Consider the following 24,836-nt stretch of genomic DNA (forward strand, 5'->3'; position numbering starts at 1 on the left):
ATGTTGACCTCTGGCCTCCAAAACTCCTGCACACAGAGAGAAACACACACACACACACACACACACACACACACACACACACACACACACTGGATGAATCCATTGATGGGGTCAGAGCCTTCATGATCCAGTTATTTCCTAAGATCCCATTTACTGACAACAAACCCTTCAATGCACAAGCTTTAGGGGCCCTTTTATATTCAAACCTAACAGTGCTTACTAGTGTTGTGTTTCTCAGTCTAGTCATAACCAATATCAGTCATGGCACCTCCTCAGGCCGTGTCCATAATCCTTTCTACTTCTCTCTGCCATCACATGTTTGCTCATGACCTTTACAGGAGCTGTAAGTTTGCGTGCGTATGTTGTTGCTGTTGTTGTTTTTCTTGTATTTTGTCTGTCTTTTTCTGTACTATAAACTCAGAGAAATCAGGACAAGAAGTAGCTTGTTCTCTCCCTGGCTGTTCTAGTTTCCCTTTCTGTTGCTGTGATAAAAGCCCAAAACAACTTAGAAGAGGAAAAGGTTTATTTCATCTAACACTCCCAGGTCACAGCCCATTATTGAAGGAAGTCGGAGCAGGAGCTCAAGACAAGAGCTTGAAGGCAGAACTACTTGCTACTCCACACAGCATTACCTCCTACTGGGAATCTCACTCATAGCCAAGAAAGTACGGCAGGAGCCATGGGGGATGCTGTTTGCAATCTGGCTCAGCCACTGGTTCGTGCTTAGTTAGCTTCTTTTATATAGTCCAGGACCACCTGCTAGAGGGATGGTATTGTCCACAGTAGACTGGGTCATTGTACATCAATTAATAATCAAGACAGTCCCTCACAGACAGGCTCACAGACCAACTCAATCTAGGAAATTCCTCAACTCAAGTCTCTCCTCTCAAATAACTCTAGGCTGTGTCAAGCTGACAGTTACCAGGACACTGAGCCAGTATAGCAACTGTCATATATTAGCAGAAATATAGGAGACAAATGGAGGGAAGGAAAGAGAGAAGTGGAAGGAAAAGAAAGGAAGAAAGGGGGAAAGGAGGGAGGGAGGGAGGGGGGAACTGAAGGAGGAGGGAGGGGGAGAAGGGAGGGAGGAGGGAGGTGTTTCAGATCTGCAGAATCATAGATATGATAGATGTTTGATTAGAGGGAAAGAGAGGAGGGGAAAGGAGGCCAGAAGAAAGCACCTAGAGATGTTACTATTTACTTATTTAAGCAGCAACCACATTTCAGGTGTTTTATTAATTATTTCAGCTAATTGTATTTAATGGCTTGAAGAAAAATAATTGGTAAAATTTCCTCTGAACCATGAGAAAAAAGAAACTGAAAAGTTAAAGGCGTTGTCCAAGATCCCACAGCTGGTTCTGAATGTGAGGGGCCCAGGCTGTCCCCACCTCTCCCCAGGGTCAGGCATTTCCTAAGACCCTGTGGGTTACTGAACAGCTAGCATGTTTCACAGCCTTTTGTGGGTTGCTGGAATTGTCTGTTTTTCAATTTTGTTTTGTTTATCAAGTATTCTTTGAAAGACACTGAGGACCATCACATTTCAACTGAAGTAGAAGATGGAATTGCTCAAGGGTTTGGATGGGAAGCAGAGACAATGTGGCCCCACCAGACACCCAGGGCCAGGAAGCCAAGGCTGACTGGCAGGCTGCCCTGGGGAAGGAGGGGACGTTTCCATGGGGCTAAAACAGTAACACTCCAGGTCAGCTAAGGCTGCCTGTAGGGCAGAGCTTCTTGGGAAAAGACAGTAAGTATTTTCATCTTTGCTTTCTCTCACTACGGCAGTTATAGACCACTCATACTTGTTAGAACATGATTGTTGCCTGCGTTTTAGATGAAGATATACTTCCATACAAATTAGAGTTTAGGTATACTGAAGCAAATTCACAAGGATTTTCATAAAGGAAAGTTTGCTAAATTTCAGTTATAACAAACTAGTGAATTCAAATCAATTCACAAACCATAAAATTGGATCTATTTAGGGTGTCATGTTCAGTGGGTTTAAAAATCCTAGAGTTGTGAAACCATTATGCACCACAATCTAATTTTGAAACATTTCACCACCCAAAGATGAAACCCTGTACTTTGTAAGCAGTTATTCCCCACACCTACCCCCATCTCAGTCCTAGGCAGCTATTAATCCACATTTTGATGCCATAGATTTGCCTGGTCTGTGCATGTCACACAAATGGAAGAATGTCACATGTGGTCTTCTAGGTCTGACTTTGTTCACCTTGCATGGTTTAAGATTCACCTGTGAAGAATGTATCACTAATCCATTGATTTTGTGTATGTGTGGGCACACATGTGTGAATGTGGCTGTGGTGGATACAGGTCAACGTTGAGTCTTGTTCCTCAGGAGCCATCCACCTTGTTTTATAGAGAAGCTCTCTTGTTATATAGGGTATCTCATTGGCCTGGAGCTCACCAAACAGGCTAGGCTGACTGGCCAGGAGCCCCAAGTTCCTGCTTGTTGCTGCCTCTCCAGGCTAGGATTACAAGTGTGTTTTATCCCTAATGGATACTAGGAATTAAATTTGGGTCTTCGTTCTTACACGGTAAACAGTTTACCAACTGTGCTATCTCCCAAGTCTTATTCAGTTTACCACCAAATAATATTCTGCTATATGAATGTGATAAGTTTTATTTGTATTTTCATCTGTTGACTAATATCTTGGATATTTACACTTGTTACTTATGACTAAGGCTTCTATGAACATTCTTGTCTAATTTTTTATAGATATATTATCATTCACTTTTGTAGGTATCCATTGGAAGATTTATGCTTTTCAAAACTCATTATGAAGCTACAGTGATTAAGGTTGGGTGAAGGCTTATGGTCATCATTAAAGTTGGTGCTGCGAGACTTAAAACAAACCTGCACATCTCCCTCCACACCTTCTGCCATTTTTACCCTAGTCACTTGTCTTCCCAGCTCCCTCTATGTTGGTATCTACTTTGGGCCCTGTTGATAACAGTGGTAAAGGATCCTAAACTCTGGCATAGCTCAGCAGTGATCCAAGGCATACTGGGGACCTTGTTAACCTCTCAGGATAGGAGTTGATGACTCTGTGACTTGCCTTGTCTGCAGTCACCTGGCATGTTAATATTACCAGCCTTCCTGGGAGGAGAGAGGCCTCCCTAGAGCCTTGAAGCCCTGGGGCTTAAAGGAAACTGACCATCTCACTGATCAGGTGCTTGCTTCTCAAGCCTGCCTTCTTTGGCCCAAGAATGCCTATAGCTGGTTGCTGCTGGGCACCAAGTAGATGGGACACCCTCCACAAGAAAATGGGGAAGGAGGGGCCAGAATTTCCCTTCTTGTTATATAAGTTGTTTTTAAGTTCCTATGCAATAGCTGCAACTTTGACCCTTGGCATAAAAGTTGTTTGCTGTCTGATCCTTTGCAGAAAAAAAGGTTGTCAACCCCTAGTCTACATATTCGAGTTGGAAGGAAGCCCTTTACTTTACAGCATATGCCTCCCAGTCACAGAGTGCTAGACCTGGGTTTGAGATCCTCCACTGACAGTCACCCAGATAAGTCCTATTCATCTCTGGGATCCAGCCTAGGGCTCCTTACAGAACAGTTCTGTTTTCTCCCCAGTCTTAGTGAATGGCTCTTTCTTTCAGTCCCCTGGACACTCAGGGTATTGAGTTTTAATTATGTTTACTCCTTTCTCTTTCAAGGGCTGTTCATACATTTTGTTGTGTAACAGACGCCACACAAAGATCCCTACTCTGCATCTTAGAGTTTCAGATTCAGTAGGTCAAGGTCAAGGTTAAGCCCAATAATGTGCGTTCTTAATGAAATCTCAGAGCTGCTGCTGGTCAGAGTTGATAAGACAGGCTCTGTTCCCTTCTTGAGATCTCAACTTACATCTTAAGATTAAGGGCATCCCCAGGGTGTGCACTCTGAACTCCTCATGTGTTTATGCCATCATTTCTCAAGATTTCAGAACTTGGCATCTTTTACATTCTTAAAATAATCCAAAGAGCTTTCATTTATGTAATTATGTCTATCAATATTAACACTATGTAAAGTTAAAACATCCTGAAGTATAGATAAATTAATTTATAAGAACTGGGATAAATCCATTACATGAAAAATATCTTCATGAAATTTCCAGAACAATAAAGAAAGTGAAGAATAACGTTGGGTTATTCTCTGCTCCCTGAATCTCATCAATAGCTAGCTTAATTGGAGTCAGCTTGATTCTTATATCAATTTTGTCATCCAATTTGTTGTTTTGATTGAAGTATATGAAAAATATGACTTCAGACATGTGTAAAGTTGGAAAAGGAGAAGTATTGTTATAGCTTTTACAGATAATTGTGGACTTTCTTCTTTGATTTTACATCCAACCTGAACAAGTGGTAGGGTTTCTCTCTCTCTCGCTCTCTCTCTCTCTCTCTCTCTCTCTCTCTCTCTCTCTCTCTTCAGTTATTTTTACTATTTTTAATTATGTGCATGTGTGTGTCTGTGTGTATGTGCACATGAATACAGGTATCCTTGGAGGCCGGAAAATAGTGTCAGATCCCCTGGAGCTAGAGTGCCAGGCAATTGTGGGCAGCCTGACATGGGTACTGGACACTTAACTTGGGTCCTCTGCCAGAGCAGTGTGTGCTCTTAACCACTGAGCCCTTCCTCAAGCCCCTAGTGATAGTGTATTAAAGATTAGCTGTAATTTAGAATCTGAAATGGTCTCCATGGACCTGCCATGCTCCATTTCATTAAAACCCCCTGGTCCATTGCCAATGGCTCTTTACATATACTTCAATTTGCAACGTCCTCCCCTTATCATATGGAAAATACGGGTCCATGGAGTGATGATTATTTGCACAAATTGACACATTTCATTATACAATAATATAAAAGCACATCTGTTAAGCCATATATTCAAGGATAAGAGTCAATAAAATAATTCTTATGGTATCACGAGGCACACTTCAGTAAAACCGGGTTTTTCCCTATAAAAGTGGCAAATAAGGTGACAACCAGACCAGTTTGTTGTCTGTCGTGCTTTGTGTTCAGCAGTGTTCTCTACCATTGTCTTTGAACCATCAGGAAAATTGACAACAGGATGAACAAAGTCAGTGACATTTCCATATTATAATGAAAACAGTTTTCACTTCGTAAGTCCCTTGCAAAGTATCTTGGTGACCCCTAAACATCTGTAGATGACAGTGTGAACACTGGTGGTTCATTGTGTAGTATTTTGTGTATGTGCATATATGTGTGCATATGTGTCTTTATCCGTGTGTGTGAATGCACGAAGGGACATACGTACATGCAGATGTATGCACTTATGTGTGGTGATCAGAGAAAACCTTGGGTATTTGTCCTTAGGGCCTCACATCCTTTGTTTGAGACAGGGTCTCTCTCAGTGGCCTGGAACTTTACCAAGTAGGCCAGGATGGCTGGCCACTGAGCTCCAGGGATATATCTGTCTCTACATCCCATCTTGCCATCACCAGGATTACAAGCATATGCCACCTAGCTTTTTATGGGGTCCTGGGGATCTGAACTCAGGTCCTCATGCTTGAGAAGCAAGTGTTTTACTGACTGAGCCATCTCTCAGCCCCTTCATGGCATACTATTAACAATATTTAGTTATTATATTTGTATGCTGTTATATGATATCACAATAGTATTCAGTTTCCATGGACTACTTGCTCTGGGTCCAGTATGCACATTTCATGTAGATTGTCACTGCCCCCACAACAGCCCTGAATGCTTTTACAGATGAGAAAGAAAACACAAAATTTCCAACACTAACTTAAGTTAACATAAAACTATTAGAACTTTGAAGTGGGATTAGAAAGTCACACTGAAAGACAGTTGGAGGAGGCCACACTGTAGAGTGCCAGTCTATGACTGTAAAGTACTTGCTAGGAATAAAGGGTCGTATGGAATTTCCTGTTTCATATCTCTGGAAGATTCTGTCATGGAGTTGGCAAAAATATCAGACATGACAAAGCTCCACCAGGCTGTGGCTGCTGGGGACTGCAATTTAGTGAAGAAGATTCTAAAGAAAGGTCTGTGTGACCCAAACTACAAGGATGTGGACTGGAATGACAGGACCCCTCTTCACTGGGCAGCAATCAAAGGTGAGTAGACAGTGCCTCAGTAGACCCTCTCACTCTGAGGTCATCATTTATGAGAGCATCAGTCTGTGTGAGGCATTAAAATGGACATTTCTTTATGATTAGATGGAACATGTCAATCCTGGTATCACCCCTGTCCTAGTCTGTTTTTCCATTGCTGTGACAAAATACTCTGACCAATACCAACTTGAGGGAGGAAAGGGTTTATTTGGCTTACATCTCCTGGGTCACAGTTCATCAGGGAGCCTAAGGTAGGAACTCAGGGCAGGAACCTGGAAGCAGGAACTGGAGCACAGGCCATGGAGGAACTCTGTGTACTGGCTTGCTCCCCTGGACCCTGCTCAGCCTAATTTCTTATGCAACACAGGTCCACCTGCCCAGAGCTGGTATCACCCACAGTGAGCTGGGCCCTCCCACACATCGCTCAACAATCAAGAAGATGCCCCATGGACATGGCCACAGGTCAGTCCAATGAAGGCAACTCCCCAATTGATTGAGGCTCCCTCAACCCAGGTGTGTCAAGTTGACACTAAAGCTATCCAGCACAACTCCTAACTAGCTGTAGCACCTGGATCATGCTGTTTAACGCTTCTGGACCTCACTCAACTCTTCTATAGCATGAGGTCAGTAAGGTTAAACTGGATTCTTGTCATGGGAAATCAGATGATGTATGCAATGCTGAACATATTACAATGTTCTCAACTTTATTAGTTCTCTGACCTCTTGGCCCGTTGACATGAATGGGGTATCATAGTGATGAATGGGAACTGTGCTAGTTAGCACTTTAAAAATTCTTTTGAGTTATTTATTTAAATTTTATGTATATGAAGTTTTTGTCTGCATGAATGTAAGTGTACCCATGTTGCACAATGTTCACAGATGTCAGAAGAGGGCATTGGGTCTCCTAGAACTGGAGTTACTCACAGTTGTTAGCCACCTTGTGAGTGTTGGTAATGGAACTCAGCAAAAGCAGCCAGTGCTCTTAACCACTGAGTGATCTCTCCAGCCCTGCTCATTAGCTTTAACTGTCAATTTGACACAGTCTAGAGTCACTTGAGAAGGGAGCTTCAGCTGAGGGGTTTCCCAGATCAGACTAGCCAGGGGACAGATCTGTGAGGGAGAGTCTTGATTGGTGATTGATGAAGGAGGGCCCAGCCCACTGTGGATGGCATCATTGTGTGGGAAACCTAGCGATGCATGAGCCTTTCACTGATTCAGAAATCATCATTCCTCCATGTATTCTGCTGTAGTACCTAGGCTGTGAGTTGGAGGTAATTTTACATGAAATAGCAATGCCTTGACATTCCTGCCTTGACTTCTCTCAGTGATGGACTGTGACCTGGAAGTATAAGCCAAATTAATCCTTTGTTCTCCAACTTTCTTTGGTCGATGTGTTTCATCACAGTAACAGGAAACTAAAACAAGGTCTCTCTCTCTCTCTCTCTCTCTCTCTCTCTCTCTCTCTCTCTCCCTCTCTCCCTCTCTCTCTCATATCACAGTCCAATTATATAACAGGATGTTAATTGCACAAAATCAATCAATGTGCTTTTCAGGGTCTTTGGCAATAACACTGAAGAATGTGAAGTAAGAAAGTTCTGTGTTAAGCTCTGATTTTTAGATATTTTCTCTCCTGTGGGGTGAAAGGAGCAGGCAGAAAAGTCTGACTCACTGTAGAAAACTTGGTTTGGATATTGTGCTGGAAAGCTTTAGTTATCAACTTGAACACCTGGTTAGAGGGAACCCCAATAAGGAATTGTCTCCATTGGATTGGCCTGTGGCCATGTCTGTGGGACATTTTCTTGATTGTCGAGTGATATGGGAGGGCCCAGCCCACTGTGGAAGTGCCACCTGGACAGGTGGTCCTGTGTTATATATGAAAGCAGGCTGAGCACATGCAGGAAGAGCAAGCCAGTAAGCAGCTGTCCTCCATGGTCTCTGCTCCAGGTTCCTGTCCTGAGTTCCTGCCTTGGTTTCCCTTGATGATGGGCTGTGCTGTGAGCCAAATAAACCTTTTCCTTTTGAAGTTGATTTTGGTCAGACTGTTTTGTCACAGTAATAGGGAAGCAAAGCAGAGCAGATATTTTTGCAGAAATCTAAGTATGGAGCAATGGTATGTATACTAGATGACCCTTCAGGGAGCATCTTCTGTGAGTTGGACATTATGCCTGCTCCTTTGTATCTGTGATTTCACTTGGACCATCTAAGACTTGCTGAGGTAAGTGGCAGCATTCCTGATTTACAAATAAGGAAATGAAGCATCAGGCATTTGTTTCTCATTCAAGGTATTGTTTGATAGATAGTCAATGATGCCCTCAGGATCTGAACCCACAACTGTCTGATTAGAAAGCCTGTGTTCTTAAACTGTGCTAGCTATACTGTAAATGGGCTTACATTCTTATTACTGTGTATGTACATATCATATTTGTGTAGGTGGGGATGTACCATGTGGTGCGCATGAGAAGGACAGAGGACCGCTTTCAAGAGTTGATTTTCTCCTCCTTTGTATAGGTTCTCAGGATCAAATTAAGGTCACTGGGCTTATGTGACAAGTTCTTTTGCCCACTGATTTATCTCATCAGCCCTAGGCTTAATTTTTTAAAAATCAGTGCTGAAGGATTGAAAGTTTAAGGCATGCCTGGGTTACAGAATAAATTCAAGGCCAGCCTAAGCAACTTAACCAGGCCCTATCTCAAAAAGTAAAAAGATATTTACAGGCTATAATTCAGTGGCAGAGCCCTTCCCTAGCATATATAAGTGTAGGAGAGCGCTCCCCTATAATATATAAGTGTGTATGTATATATATATATATATATATATATATATATAAAATATTATATATGTTCAATCTCAAGCACCACAGAATAAACTAATTAAAATACAAAACAACAAAAATCAGTACTGAGGCTGCAGAAGCTAATGCTTCAGTGGTCAGGACTGGAGCAGATTTCTAGGCAAGGCCTAGGACAGTGGCTGGGAAGAAGGGTTGTCCCAGGAAGAGTACAGGAAGTACTTTGAGGACTGAGGTCTTTGGTGGTGACAAAGTTTGATAGTACAGTACTGCCTCCCCACAAAGAAGAAAAAGAAGAGTGAGGGGACAATGGTGGCCAGCCAGAGGCACCTGGAAAGCTGGTCTCCTTCCCCCGCTGGTGTTGTCTAGGCTGGTCCTGGGCTCAGGCTACTGTGGGAGTTTTCCCTCAACCTCATCTTCCTTCTTCTTGGTTTAACTAAGGGCAAATGGAGGTGATGCATCTCCTGATAGAATATGGAGCCAGACCCTGCCTGGTGACTGATGTGGGCTGGACCCCAGCTCACTTTGCTGCGGAGTCAGGCCATCTGAGTATACTCAAAACCCTCCATGCACTGCATGCTGCCATTGATGCTGCTGACTTCTTTGGAGACACTCCGAAGAGGATTGCACAGATCTACGGGCAGAAAGCCTGCGTGGCCTTCCTGAAGAAGTAAGTGCCCTGATTTCCCAGCCATAGAAACAACAGGGAAGCAGGAGCCTATAATCAAAGTCTTTGCCAACTCCCTGATCTCTGGAAAATGACAGTTGAACAGAGAGATCAAGCCAAATATTGTCTTAATTTTTAAAATTGGTTTTTAATTTTTTTGTTGACCATTTGAGGGTGAAAACAGCATTTATTTATTGCTTTAGACTATAAAAATTACCTCTAATAAGATGGTTGGAACTAAGTTAGAAGATGGGACATGGCCCAAGGTTTGTGATTACCTTCAGATTTCTGAAAGGTATTCCATCTAGCTGTGTGACCTTGTACAAGTTAAAGCAGCTTCCTGATACTGTTTCCTTATATGGAAAGTGAGGCAGGGGCTGGGGAGACAGCTCAGTTGGTAAAGTGCTTGCTGTGCAAGCTCGAGGACCTGAATTCAGATCCCCAGCACCCAGGTAAAGTTGATCATGGTGACCACATCTGTAACCTCGGTTTGGGAGTATGGAGACAAGCAGATCTCAGGGGCTCTCTGGCCTGACAGCCTGAAATGTCAGGTTCCAGGTTCAGTGAGAGACCCTCTCAAAAAATATGGTGTTACAGCAATGGTGACAACATGCACAAGACCCATGCAAACTCAAACCAGACAAAAACCTCACACAGAAGTGGTGAAATGGGTAAGAAGCCCCAACCTTAGCTGAGCTGAGGAACTATTTGCAGCTGATCACTGATGGGTGACAGAGAGTTGTTCTTCTTTAAGGGAGTGATACTAGATAGGTTGGCAAGGCTCCAGTGAATGAACAGACAATGAGGACATTTAGGGACAGAAATGACTCAATAGATCTTAACATATATGACAGAATGCATGAAAACCAGCAGGGGAACTATTGGAGGTGCAGATAGGGGAGAGGTTCTAAATATGATCACGATGGATTGTATGAGCCAGGTGTGGTGGCACATGCCTTTAATCCCAGCATATGGGAGGCAGAGGCAGGCAGATGGCTTCAAGATCAAGGCCAGCTAAGGCTACAGGGAGACCCTGTCTCAAAAAGACTAAAAAAATATATTAATCAGTGACTGTTAACAGTATACCAAAACAGACTGTTAGTGAAGAAAAAAATCAATTTAAAAAAAAGTAAAAATGCAGTGGAGATTGATCAAGAAAGATTCCCTACATCAACCTCTGACCTCTACACACTAACATGGATACCTCTGTGCACACATACATGCATGCCCACATGAACACCACACACACACACACACACACACACACACACTCAAAAGTGAGGCAACTGAATTTTATTTTGTTTATATGAATCACCTACCCAGACATACACCAATGATAAAGACTTGTCTAAATCTGTTCATTTATTCACTTAGTCAAGCAGTGGAACATAGTTAAGTACTAGTGTTCTTTATAGTTTTGGTCCTGAGAGGAATGGAAATAAAATTTATGAGTTTATAATTTTGTTGAGTCAGTAAGTGATTCGTACAAGAAAAAATTGAATAGCCTGAACTGACCATTGTTGCTGATAAGAATGAGATAGATTGAAATCAGTAGGCCAGTTTATGGCAGAGTACAGTAACAGTCAACCATCTCCTACAATTTTAAAGTTAGTGTCAGAAAGTTAAACTAGGCCAAAATGATGATTAAGGCCTCTATTTATAGTTACTCAAGAGCCTGATTCAAGAAGATTGTAAATTCAAGGGCTGCCTGGGCTATAGAGTAAGTTCAAGGCTAGTCTGGGCAAAGTAGTAATATGTCTGTCTCAAAAATTAAGAAAAAAGAAAGCTGGGGTCGTAGCTTAGTAGTAGAGTGTTTATTTAGCATGGATGAAGCCCTAGGTTCAGTCCCTGGCCAAAAACAAAGTTAAATTAGTAAAACTGTTGCCTAGAGTGAAATTAACTGTTCATAGAAATAACTCAAGAGACCCACTCATAAAAACAGCATCACCCATTAAAAAATACCCCAAATCACAAAGGAGGTGGCTTGAGAACCAAAGAGGCAGATCTCAAATACTGCTCACACAGTCTCCCCAGTTCCGACCATCTTCAGCTATATCCGAACCTCTTATTATTCAATACTTTCCTTTCCCAACTTTTCACTTATTTGTGGGGTTCGCTAATTTTCTTTGCCGTCTGGACACCTTGATACTCCACTTCCTTCTTCCCTTTATTCATAGGTTTCAGACCCTTCGCCATTTTGTACCAGATGACCTAGAATTCCCAGGCTTGGATAAATCTCTATATTCTCAAATGCTGGGGTTGAGTAACTAAAGAAAATCTCAGAACTAAATAAGTGGGTGTGAGCAGACGGCTGGAGATTTCTACTTCCAGCTGAGCCCTCAGAGTAGCATGGCTCGTTCTTTCTGTCCTGCTCCCTCCCTCCCAGGGCCATCTTATCTCACCCTGCCTCTCAGAGGGCATGCCTTCTACCTGATGCCATCCTCATCTTCCCGTCCTGCCTTGTGTGACATGATAGTCCTCTATCTGGACCCTTATGTCTTCTACAGGAAAGCTGGTCCTGCATTCTTTGCTGTGTTGTCATTTTATCCTGTATTTTTAGTTGTTTCTATTATTTTTCACTTCATTTTGGTCTTAGATGTTACTAAGTAGATGTTACTAAACAAACAAACAGAGGTCCTCTAACACTTCTAGTGTGTTTTTCTGTTTACTTATACTTCTAAGCTACCTGAAATTGAATCTATGTAAAAGAAATTGAATCTCCTTCCTCATATCTCATGCATTTTTCAGACATCACCCCCTATCCTTGTATTGAATCTGTTCTCACCCAAGTTATCATAAAGTTCCTGTTGGCTAATATATGTTCCCTGCTCAATTCATATTCACTTAATTTTTTTATATATTTTTCTCTTCCTTCCTTCCTTCCTTCTGTTCTTCCTTCTTTCCTCCTTTCCTTCCATCCTTTCTGTTTTGGCAGGGTCTCACTATATAGCACAGGCCTTCAACTCATAAGCCTCTTACTTCAGTCTCCTAAGTGCTGGGATCATAGGCATGTACCCCCATGCCCAGTTTCTCATGATTTATCCTCTAACACCTTTTAAATGCTGAATTTTCTCAGGGTCTTGTCCTTGGCTCTCATCTGCTGACTTTCTCTGAGCCATGTAAGCCCCTCCTTAGTGACCAGATGCATGTGATATTTGGCCCAAATACGATCAAAATGGAGCGGGTACTATTATCAGGAAAAACAGGCAGGCAGTGTAGACCAAAAATGTCAACCCCATTACATGTGAGTCACTTCTGTTTATCATTTCCCTCTAAGAATTTCCCTTCTGATGTTAGAGGATTTAGAGAGAAAGAATTCTATATAAAGGGGAAGTTAGGTTGGACATGGAAAGATATAACAAAGACCTGGCAGATGGAGGGGGAGGGAGGAAAAAATCTGTTGATGTGGAGTGTAGCCACCATGATGGATATGTGTGTGCAAGTGAAGAGGTGGAGGGGCAGTGGAGAGATGAATGCCTTGGCTGATAAAGCCATCACAGCAAGGAGAGCCACAGGCTAAACTGCATGAGTGGATGACCACAGTCAGCTGAGCAAAGAGCCAAGGCTGAACTCATCACAGGATTGACAAGCTGAAGCAGATGTGTTGGTAAAGTTGCTTACAGTGTCAAACACAGCAGGGACACTGTGCAGTGGAATTGGAGGCTTTGAGACTCTGGACAAGGGAACCACTGGAGGATTTGTACAATTTATCTTGAGAGGAGGTGAACTCCTGGGCTAAATAAGTTCTTGCATATAAACAAAATCACTACCATAGACTTTTTGTTTCTTTTTTCTCTTTTTTTTTTTTTTTTTGAGACAGGGTCTCACTTTGTAGACAAGGCTGGCATTGAACATGCGACAATTCTCTGACCTCAGCTTCCTGAGTGCTAGGATTATAGGTGTGGCCCACCATGCCAGGATGAACTAAACTTTTAAGAGAACATAAGGATAAAATCAGATACAGGACAGGACATGAAGTTCCCAGACTAGGAGGGACTGGCGAGATAGCTCTGTTGGTGAAGCGCTTGTCATGCATGCATGAGACCCAGAGTTCAATAGCCAGAAACAGAAACCACCTTTAAAAAGCTGAGCGTGATGTACTTGTAATCCAATGCTGAGGAAGCACAAATAGGCAGAGACATGTAGGACCCACTGGTCAGTCAGTAATACCCTGATCTGTGCGTGCAGGATCTGCTAGTCAGCCAGCAAAGTCTAATCTGTGTGCTGGAGGCCAGTGAGAGACCCTGTCTCAAAAAATAAGGTATGCAGCTGGAGAGATGGTTCAGTGGTTAAGATCATTGACTTCTTCCAGAGGACCCAGGTTTGAGTCCCACCACCAACATGGTGGCTAACAACCACCCACAATTCCAGTTCCAGAGGATCTGACACCCTCTTCTGACCTCCTGGAGTACTGCATGACATGGGTCCACATGTACACATTCAGGCAATATACTCACATACGTAATAAAAATAAAATATTTACCAAAAAAAACCAAGGTAGTCAGCACCTGAGGTACAACATCTGAAGATGACTTTTGGCCTCCACATGCATATATATGTACACACATGTATATGCACAAAACATTTTCTAAGTTCCCTTAAATAGCTTATCTTTATAAATAACACACAGGATAGAAAATGACAGAGAAGAAGGGAAGTTCTATGTGATCTCAAAACAGAAAAGTCACTTTCAGCTTGATGGTAGTGACTGAGGTGTGAGAGACAACCAAACCTGTTATCCTGTGAATGACCTGAATTCTTAAGAGTAATGTGACTTTGAAAAACTGTTTTCCTTCTTTGACCTATACCTATAATGTTATCTGTCTTCTCCAATTACCTTCTTCTCGTGACTTGAATGTTATCGCCTCTGAAGAGCTTTTTCCCATGCCTCTAAGCAAGTCATGTATTCACCCATGGCCTCACACGGAGAACTACATACATGCGCACCCCATTGTTCATATGCATACAACAGCCTCTACATCTATTTTCTATATACTTTTTTTTTTTTGGTCTTTTTGAGACAGGGTTTCCCTGTAGCCCCAGCTGTCCTGGAACTCACTATGTAGACCAGGCTGGCCTTGAACTCACAGAGATCCACCTGCCTCTGCCTCCCGAGTGCTGGGATTAAAGGCGTGTGCCACTACGCTATACATATGATGTATGTGATTAGCAGTGATTTTTATTTTTTTATGTTTTTGTACTTCAAATTTATTTTATTTTGGAGGCTGGAAAGATGGCTCAGAAGAGGACATGAGTTCAGTTCCCAGTTGGGTGGTTCATAAGCACTTGTAACTCCAGCTCCAGGATATCTGGTGCCCTCTTCTGGCCTTTGCGGGTACCTGCACTCATGTGCACATACCCATACATAGATACCTACACGTACTCATAATTAAAACTAATAAAAACAAATCTTTTAATTAACTAAGCCATTCATTTATTATTTATTTGAGACATGGCTTCATTTTGTAGCCTAGGCTGGCCTTAACTCACTCCATGCTGGTCTTGAACTCACAACAATTCTCCCACCTCAGCTTCTTGAGTACTGGGATTATAGGCATGACAGGCTACACTTTAAAATTGTAAACAATGGACATGCACTACTTTTATAATTAGGAAAAATACAATGAAAAGGAAACATCTTCCTAGTAGGTTGCCCTATAAATGTGAGGTCTTTAAGAACAAGTGTTCTCTTCTTCATGCCCTATTTGGACTGAGATTAACATGGCACCCAGGTCATAACATCTCCAAGGACCTTTTCTAGCATCTGAGACCTTCTTAAAGTGTATGCTTGGCCATGTATGAACTTATCCTTCTTCTTTCTGGATTGGATGGTCAATTATGTACACTGTATGGAGATCTCAGGAAGAGAGGTTGGTGCCAACTCTGGGATCTGTTCTCTGTTCCCCCTCACAAGCTTCTCTCTTCTCTCTCTCTCGTTCACTCTCTCCCCCTCTCTCTCTCTTCGCAGGGCAGAACCAGAATGCAGAGACCACCGCCAGAAGGGGCTGTTACTGGATGAGCGAGACCCAGACTGGGACTTCAAGAAAAGGGAACTGGAGCTGTCTCTTCCTACCCCAAACCAAAACACCAACAAAAAGAGTAAGAGAAGTCGAGGCCCCACCAGGCTCAGCCATAGCAAGGCCTGGAGGGTGTGAGATGGTGGAGCCCCAGAACGCAAGCCCATCTAAGATGCAGAGGACCTTGCCTGGAGCCAGACAGAGGGTATTAGCCTCCTTGTCTGCCTTACTCAGGGTTTTTACAAAAACCGAACTGAATATATATATATATATATATGTGTGTGTATATATATATATATATATATTATTACATTTGGTCTTTTTGAGATGAGTTCTCCCTATAGCCCCAGCTGGCCTGGAACTTGCGATGTAGACCAGGCTGGCCTTGAACTCAGAGCTCAGCCTGCCTCTGCCTTCTGAGTGCTGGGATTAAAGGTGTGTACCACCATGCCTGCCTGATAGAGGCTATATTCTTTTTATAACTTTGTAAATTAAAAAAATTAACTAATTTCACCAATAAGTTTGTTTACCAGTTCCTCACAATTATTAATCAGATTTTCTCCTTACATAAATTATAACCAAGGAGAAACTCAAAAACTTTCTTCAAGGTGACTCAGATTTATTTATTTATTTATTTATTTATTTACTTATTTATTTATTTGTTTGGTTGGTTGGTTGGTTTTCTTTAAAAAAAAAAAAAAAGGGATCTCATGTAGCCCAGACTGGCCCAAACTTACCATATAGCTGAAGGTGACCTTGAACTTCTGATCATCCTTTCTCTACCTCTTGAGATCTGGAATTAAAGGCATGTGCTACCAAACTCAAGTTTACGTGGTGCTTGGGATGGAACCCAAGCCTTTGTGTGTATGAAGCAAACACACTACCTAATGAAATACATCCCACCATCGAAACCTCATTCTTAACTGTGTTTTCCCTACTTGTCTTTATTTTGTTTTATTTATTATTATTATTTTTAATGGGTATGAGTGCATAGCCTGCATGCTTGAAAGTGCACCCAAGTTGGGCAATGCTCACAGAGGTCAGAAGAGGACGTCGGATTTCCCTGGAACTGGAGTTACAGCCAGTTGTTAGCCACCATATGGGTGCTGGGAATCGAATCTGGGTCCTCTGCAAGAACATCCAGTGTTCTTAACCACTAAGCCAACTCTCCAGTTTCCCCTGCCCCCCGACCCCACAGTTGTCTTTTAGAGCCTCTTTTCCATCTAACCCTGGGTTCTCTCTCTGCCTTCCATTGTCCTGGCAAGGACTCTGTGCTCCACTCTGGGAATGTAAAGCTGCCCACTCAGCTGTGGGAATGAGCTGATGTTTACTACTTGCGTCATTCCATTCTCCTGGCTCTTAAGCACATTCTCCTGTAGTTGCTGTTGGCCTCAGAGATTTGTCCTGAGGATGTCAGGACCTTTTACTACATCATCAAACTTGGGAACCCTGAGATTGCTCCGTCAGTGTATGCCCAAACCAGGTTCAGCTTGGACACTGCTCCTTAATAAAGAAATACCTGTTACATACACACACCCCTCCCTAAAAGAACATGTGCATTTTTAGCAGTGACCATGGAAAAGTTTAGCAGTTCAGAAACCCAGTTTCTCAGGCCATAGGAATTCCCTGAAGGACAACATAAAAATCCCACTGGGTTATAGATGATTATAAAACTCTACCATTATGTACTTCCCTGGTGGCTTATTTTGTTGGGTTGTGGAGGTGATTGTGCTTTCGTGTGTGTGTGTGTGTGTAGGTCAGGGGACAACTTATGGGAATTGGTTTTCTCCTTCCATCTTATGGGTCCTGATATTAAACTCAGATCTTCAGGCTTCGCAGCAAGTACCCTTACCCACTGAGCCATCTCACCAGCCCTCCTTTTACTTTGTAAAGCATGTGACTACTAGAATGTTTTAAATCCCCAGGGTGATTTGTGTTTAACTTCTATTGGCCCTGCTATAGAATTCAAACATTTAAAGCCTCCAGTAGGAGACTATGCTGGTATATTTCAGCTCCATATTGTATCCTGTTCCATATTCTAAATCAATGAATTCCTGATATCCTTAGCTACTGAACATCTTTATTGAATATTCTTCAGTTAATGATCCGGTAATTCAGACCAAGTTTGGTTTAAATTTTCTAAGCTTAAAAACTGCTTCAATATTTTACAGGAAAGTAATTTAGCTGTAAAAAATACCATTCCTAGTGTTTACCTCAAGTATCAATCTTTCTTCTTTTGTATGTATATGCATGTGTGTTCATGTGTGTGTAGGTACACATGTGTTGTGCACATATAGAGGCCAGAAGACAGCCTCCAGGCTTTTCAGGCTATATAGGGACTCTTTGGCCTTTGCTCATATAAGCCAATCTAATAAAGAAATACACTCTTACATACATTTTATTGATTCTGTTCATCTGATTAATACAGTAGCAAACTGGTTTCTTCCAAATATGCCAGGCTAATTTAACATTCAATGTCACGAAATGTGAACAGATTCAAGAAGAAAATCCACTTTAATAAATGTGGAAACCAGGCATGATAGCACACACCTTTAATCCCAGCACTCAGAAGGCAGAGGCAGGTGAGATCGAGGCCAGCCTGGTCTGTAGGAGTTCCAGGCCAGCCAGGGCTACAGAGAGACTCTGTCTAAAAAAATATATATAAATGTGGGGAAAAAGTTTTAAAAATCAACAAAACTACTCAGAAAACTAGAAGAATCTATTTATACAGCCCATCTATCAAAAGATGTAGAAAATCTATTTTATGACAAAAGACTGAATGTTTTTACATTAGGATTGCAAATAAGGATTTTTTAATAATCCTTGTGTAGTACATTAGACTGGGGATTCTAGGTTATCCAATAAGACAAGAAATAAACAATAAAAAGAATGCAAATCAGAAAGAAACAAAAATATCTGTCTTCATGGAACACCATTGTCTTTGTACAAAATTCTGAATAATATGAAAAGAAACCACTAGACATAATGAATGCGTTTGGAAGGGTTTAGGATGCAAAATTAATATTTTTAATCAACTATTTATTTTTTATTATGTGTATGAGTGTTTTGCCTGCATGTAAGTGTACCCATGTCCTGCAATGCATGTGGAGGCCGGAAGAGGGTGCTAGATACCCAGAACTAGAGTTACAGATGGTTGTTAGCCAACATTTGGGTGTTGGAAACTGAACCGGGTCCTCTGGAAGAACAGCCAGTGTTCTTCATCTCTGAGCCATCCCTCCAGCCCCAAGATCAATATTTTTAGAAGACCCTATTTCTGTACATTAGCAATAGAATTGTATCAACTGAAAATGTAGAAAATACCATTTGAAATACCACCAAATCCCAATGAAATGCTTTCATGAAATATAATCTTTATTCCCTCACTATCAATTTATATCTGATCATAGCATGGACAATCTTTATGCTGAGAACTGAAACACTGATAAAAAGAAACCTTTATATCATGAGTTCACAATTAGAGACAATAGCTTCTGTTTACTACATGGGGTTTCTGTCTCTGGCTTGTGATTTCCCCAGGGTCACACAGCTGACAGACTGATGGAGGATTTATGCTTGGATTTTCTGTGCTCCAGACCAGGAATCTTTCCACCTTATCACTCACTCTTCAAAGGGTTGTTTCTTACAGTTTGTAAAATTGCACAGCTTTCACTATGCAATGGAACAAATTCCAAGCAGAGCCAGCCTAGGAGAGGAGTAGTGGAGATCTCTCCCTTGGTGGGTTCGTTGCTCTGATGTGAACACTTGAATGGTCTCAGATTCCATAGGGACAGAGTACTTCTAAGCAATCTTACTTGAGCTGTTCAGGTATCTCCCACCTGTAAAGCACTGTCATTCTCTGTTTGGTTACGAAAGTAAGATAGTTTGAAAACATCACATGTCCCTCAAAGCAATAGCCCTTCAAAAAGCCATTTCTAGCTCCATCTCATTTGACAAGACCAGGACAAAAAGTTCCTTTCTCTGGACATAACAAAGATCTCAAGACCAGCCTGTTCCTACATATTCCCCCCCCACACACACACATACACTTCAGGATCTAGGAAAGTACACACTCATGCCAATTTTGCAGAACAGAAATCAGAGACTTCTACCAGCTGGGAATCATGTGATGTTGGGCAATATTGTACCATGAGTTCATAGTTAATAAACAAAAGCTTTTGTCGGCTGTGTTGGATTTCTATTTCTGGATACTCATACTGGAACACTTCTCTGACCTTGTCTAATATGCATGCACATTTTGCTGGTGTCCAAGCAAATTGAGCCACAAAGATTTTTTTAATGCTTAGTGTGGGAATTTTCACTCAATCTTACCAGTCACCGCCGAAGAAGCTGAGGTAGGAGATTACCTTCCACTGAGAAGTCAAGTTGCACGTGAAACTGTGAAATCTGAGCTCTGACTAATACTGATTTTATAAAAATATATTAAGTTATAAAAATTTAGGGGTCTTCCTTGCCATCAGAGAAATCTCTGGAATTGTCAAGGATTCAGATGGCTTCCTTTTTTAATTGGTTTTACAGTTGTATTGAAGTTTATTTTACATCCTGTAAAATGCTCTCATCTTAAGAGTACAATAAAGTAACTTTTAGTAAACATATGTAGTTCTGCCAACATCACCACAATTCAGTTTTAGAATATTTTCTTCACCCTTGAGATCCTGTCTGCCCATTAGCAGTCACTCCCCATTCCTGGTCCCTGGCAGCCTTGAATCTACTTTCTGTCTGTATAGAATTGCCATTAGTGGACTAGAGAGATGGCTCAGTGGTTAAGAGCACTGGCTGCTCTTACAGTCAACTGGGATTCGATTACCAGCACCTTCATGGTAGCTAACAACCATCTGTAACTCCAGTTCCAGGGAATCTGATGCCATCTTCTGACCTCCTCGGGCATTGCACGACATGGATGCTCTTACACATATGCAGATAATATACTCATACACATAAAATAAATATAAGATATGTTTTAAAAAAATTGTCATTTGTCCACATTTTATGCAAATGGATAGATGAATGAATAATCATATCTCCATTATTCATTTACTCAATAAACCACTTAACAAATATATTCAGCAGGTGTTATTTGCTAGACACTAAGCCAAGTGCTAAGAACTTGCCCTAAAATGATCAAAATAGTCTATACTTCAGTCATCTGGGAAGGCAAGAAGTTACACAGCCAAAACAATAAAGAAGATAAAGAAGTGGAGTGCATGCCTATAACCCCAGGACTCAGGAAGTGGAAACCGGGGGTAGAATTAGGAATTCAAGACAAGGCCATGATCAGCTTCATATCAAGTCTAATATATACCTAAACTATGTGAAGCCCTATCTCATAAACAAACAAATAAATCAGTAGATAAATATAAGCAGGCAGTAAATGGGGAAGCCAAGGACTGAAGGCCGTATGTAGTTGGAGGAAGTTAGAGGGGGTGTCTTGGAGGAAGAGCACACTTCAGGCCTGGGAACTGCTACTTAATGGCCCAGACCTAAAAATATGGGCTGAGTTTGAGGGACCAAAACAACTTTGGCAAGTATGCAGCATGATGTTTGTGAGGTGGCTTAGTAATGCCAGGGAATGCCTGGAGAGTACATGAAGGTAGGTCACAAATGCCCAGCACCTGGCCTTTAGAATGCCTCTAGTGGGCTATTGGTAGGATTGGTTGTGACATAGTAACATTACAAACATACTGGGCAGGGCAAACATGCAAATAGGGAGAGCAACCAAGAAGACTGCTGCAGAGACTGAGGTACGAGATACCACTAGGTGGCAGTCCAGCCTAGCCATCAGCACCTCGGACTCCTAAATAAGCTCTGGTCTGAGGGGTGTCTGACCTTGGGACAATTACTTAATTATGCTGAACATCCTATCTGTGAATTCTATCCTTTGTGAGTAAGGGAGAATGATAATGTTTCGTGTGTGTGTGTGTGTGTGTGTGTGTGTGTGTTCATGTGTATGTGGTACATGTCTGTGTGCACGTGCACATGCGTGTATATAGAAGTCCGAAGTCAACCTCAGGTGTCTTCCTCAGTCACTATCCACCTTGCTTGTTTTGTTTTTAAAGATTTATCTTATTTTTATTTATGTGTAGACCTGTGTATCTGCATGTGTATGTGCAAGGGTGTGCAGGTACCCACAGAGGTCAGAAGAGAGTGCCAGATCCCCTTGGAGCTAGAGTTTCAGGAAGTTGGGAGCTGCTGAGTGTGGGTTCTGGCAGCCAAACTCTGGTCCTCTGCAAGAGCAGCAAGCACTCTTAGTACACACTAAGCCATCTCTCTAGTTCTCCTCCACCTTGGTTTTTGAGAGAGAATCTCTCATGGAACCTAGAATGTGTTGATTTGGCTAGTCTGACTCTCAGGCAATCCCCAGGGATCTGCCTGTTTCTGCCTCCCCAGCCCTGGGATTATAAGCCTGTGCCACAACATCTGGCGATCTGAGGTAGGTTCTGCAAGTCAGACTCCTTCACACTTGCACTTCATCAACCGAGCCATCCCTCAAGCCCTTCTCTAGGGTTTTGATGGAAAGAATGAGACACAGCGCTGGGCACAGGGCCTGCATCAGGAGCCCGGCAAAGCCTGTCCATGTCCCACTCTGCTCAGTCTGTTTTAGTGAGCGTCTGCAGTGTGTTAGGGGATGTGACTAAAGATGGGGATAGTATCGCTGCCTTTGGGATATTTTAATGGAGCAGGGTAAAAGTATAGCCTCGTACATGTGTGTGCGTGTGTGTGTGTGTTTGTATGTGTTTATGTGTTTGTGTGCATATGTATTTGTGTGTATGCATTTGTATGTGTGCATTTGTGTGTATTTGTTTGTGTATGTGTTTGTGTGTATGTGTTTATGTGTCCATGTTTGTGTTTGTGTTTCTGTTTGCAGGTTGTGATGGGTAACTTTACTTGTCAACACACCTGGATACAGGGAGCCTCAATTGGTCAACTGTCTCCATTGGACTGGCCTGTAGCCATGTCTGTGGGGCATCTTCTTGATTATTGAATGATGCTTGGCAGCCTACTGTGGGTGGTGCCACCCCTGGGCAGGTGTTGTATAAGAAAGCAGGAGGCTGAGCATGGGCCAGGGGAGCAAGCCAGTAAGCAGAGTTCCTCCATGGCCTGTACTCCAGCTCCTGACTCCAGGTTCCTGCCCTGAGTTCCTACCTTGGGCTCCCTGATGAACTGTGACCTGGGAGATATAAGATAAATAAACCCTTTCCTCCCCAAGTTAGTATTGGTCAGAGGGTTTTGTCACCACAATGGAGAAACGAACTGGGAAACAGGTGTGTATACATTATGTGTTGTTTTTCAGATACTACCCACTTTGATATTTTGTTTGTTTGCTTGTTTGTTTGCAAGAGGGTGTCTCACTGGCTTGGAGCTCACCAAGTAGGTGAGGCCTTCTGGCCAGTGAGTCCAGAGATCCTCCGATCTTCACCTCTCCAGTGCTGGATTACAAGCCTATGCTACTGAAATGGTCAGACTGACTCCATTTTATTCGAGCTGGCTTTTGCTTACCCTGTGTTCCTGCGCAGTCATGCCCCCAATCCCACCAGCTAGCTGCCCCTAGACAGGCAGAATGGCCTCGTGAAGGCTGCACCTGCATCCCGGGGAGTATATTGCTTCTACAGTACTGGGAAACTTACACCTAGCCAGACAGAACTTCTCTCCCAGGTACACCTGTCGTTTCCAGGAGTCATTGTTTCTGCAATTCTGAGAAGCTTGTCTTTCTTACCCCAAACTTAACTTTATCTGCCCTGCCTCTGATCTGAAGCAATTTTGGAGATTTGATGTAACTATGGTTACTGGCTTTTCCCCTGGCAAGATGTAATTGTGGTTTTAGGCTTTATAAACCCCACTCTCCTCCTCAGGGTCAAGAGTTCTTTTGGGCATGAGCTACTCTCAGCCACCATGTATTAAAACGGGCTCTTAATTCAACCATCACTACACGGTACTCCTCTGTTCCTTGCACTGGCTATAACACTGCCATGCTGGCTTCTTTACATGGGTTCTGAGGATTGAACTCAGCCTTTGTACTTGTGTGGTGATCTCTTTACCAACTGAGCCATCTCCCAGCTCTTATGTACCACACTCTTTTGGCTCTGGTAAGCTATACACCACACCTTAGGGTTACACATGTGCTTTGGAGGGAAATGTATGAACTTTTACTACAAAAACATAAACGAATGAGCATTCACCCCAGAAAGGGCACCAGTGACAGACCAAGGAAATATTTTCATGAAGTCTAGCTTACCGAAACAAGTACTTAATTAGGACTAATTACTTAGGAGTGGGAATGAGAGGCTATTTACAGGAGCATGCACAACTTATGGGCAGCTATGCCACTGAAGAAAAATATCTCTCTTCCCACAACTGTTAACCTGTCCATAAATCCATGGGGAGAGGCAGGACCGCTTAAGCCCCTCCCTGCTCTATAACAGAAAGCTAAGGGACATAATCTAGTGTTGATGTCTTCCCAGGTACCAAGCTGGTGGCCGTTCAAGAGGACAATGGTCAGGTCATGCCTAGAGGACAGCATTCCACAACAGGGAAGCAGAGGACCCAATCCTCATATGAGTAGACAGATGCATGGGACATATCTTATCAGCCCTATTCATTGTCCTTGATTATGGGTGATGACAAGTCAGCTTCACAGAGGGAAGCCTTTTGTTGCAGTAGCCTCTGTCAGCTGGTGACTTTTCTGAATAGCTATGGATGTTCCCTCTCTTCTGGAAAGCTGTTTTTTCTTTCCTCACCACTTTTTGCTTCTCTCTGTACATGTGGCCCTTCACTGTAGTAGTAGTTCAGCCTTGCTTTTTGAACTCATTGTGGCTAGTTCAATATCATGGGCTCATTTATTTACTTCTCCAAATAACTTAGCTGCTGTTGGGTTCTAACTGACGCCTATGAAACACCCAAAGCTTAGGCAGTTTAATGTGAATGCCTGTGAAATACATGCCTTGAACGGGGCTAGACTGTCTCCATAGCCCAGAAGAGTTGCCCATGCCCTTTTCCAGTTGGTCCCTACCTGTGCAGTCCTTGCCTGTCTCTTCTGTAAGTTAGATTTGTATCAACATAGACTAGCTCAGGCTATTCTTGAACTTCCTGTGAATAACTCCTTAGTATGCATCCTTTTATATGAGATTCCATTGACTTGAAATGTTCTTCAGGGGCTAGAAAGATGGCTCAGTGGTTAAGAACCCTGGCTGCTCTTAAAGAGGAACTGGGTTCAAGTAACAGCACCCACATAGCAACTAACAACTATCCA

General features: G+C 42.4%; 1 protein-coding gene across 1 annotated transcript; it reads left to right on the forward strand.

Annotated features, from left to right (window-relative positions):
- Positions 1-1,709: 1,709 nt before the first annotated feature.
- On the forward strand, positions 1,710-15,709 carry Ankrd66 (ankyrin repeat domain 66). Its single transcript, XM_008846725.1, has 4 exons — positions 1,710-1,744; positions 5,932-6,102; positions 9,329-9,557; positions 15,523-15,709. The coding sequence occupies exons 2-4, from the start codon at positions 5,940-5,942 to the stop codon at positions 15,707-15,709; spliced, it is 579 nt and encodes a 192-aa protein (XP_008844947.1). The 5' UTR covers positions 1,710-1,744; positions 5,932-5,939.
- Positions 15,710-24,836: the final 9,127 nt, after the last annotated feature.

The sequence above is a fragment of the Nannospalax galili genome, unplaced genomic scaffold, assembly GCF_000622305.1.
Source record: "Nannospalax galili isolate Female #2095 unplaced genomic scaffold, S.galili_v1.0 scaffold803, whole genome shotgun sequence".
NCBI lineage: Eukaryota > Metazoa > Chordata > Mammalia > Rodentia > Spalacidae > Nannospalax > Nannospalax galili.

Bases quoted from the DNA above. Each gene is read 5' to 3' on its own strand.
- Ankrd66 (XM_008846725.1), top strand. From the start codon at position 5,940: ATGGAGTTGGCAAAAATATCAGACATGACAAAGCTCCACCAGGCTGTG. The intron at 6,103-9,328 runs GTGAGTAGACAG...GGTTTAACTAAG, and splicing joins TCACTGGGCAGCAATCAAAG to GGCAAATGGAGGTGATGCAT. The intron at 9,558-15,522 runs GTAAGTGCCCTG...CTCTCTTCGCAG, and splicing joins TGCGTGGCCTTCCTGAAGAA to GGCAGAACCAGAATGCAGAG.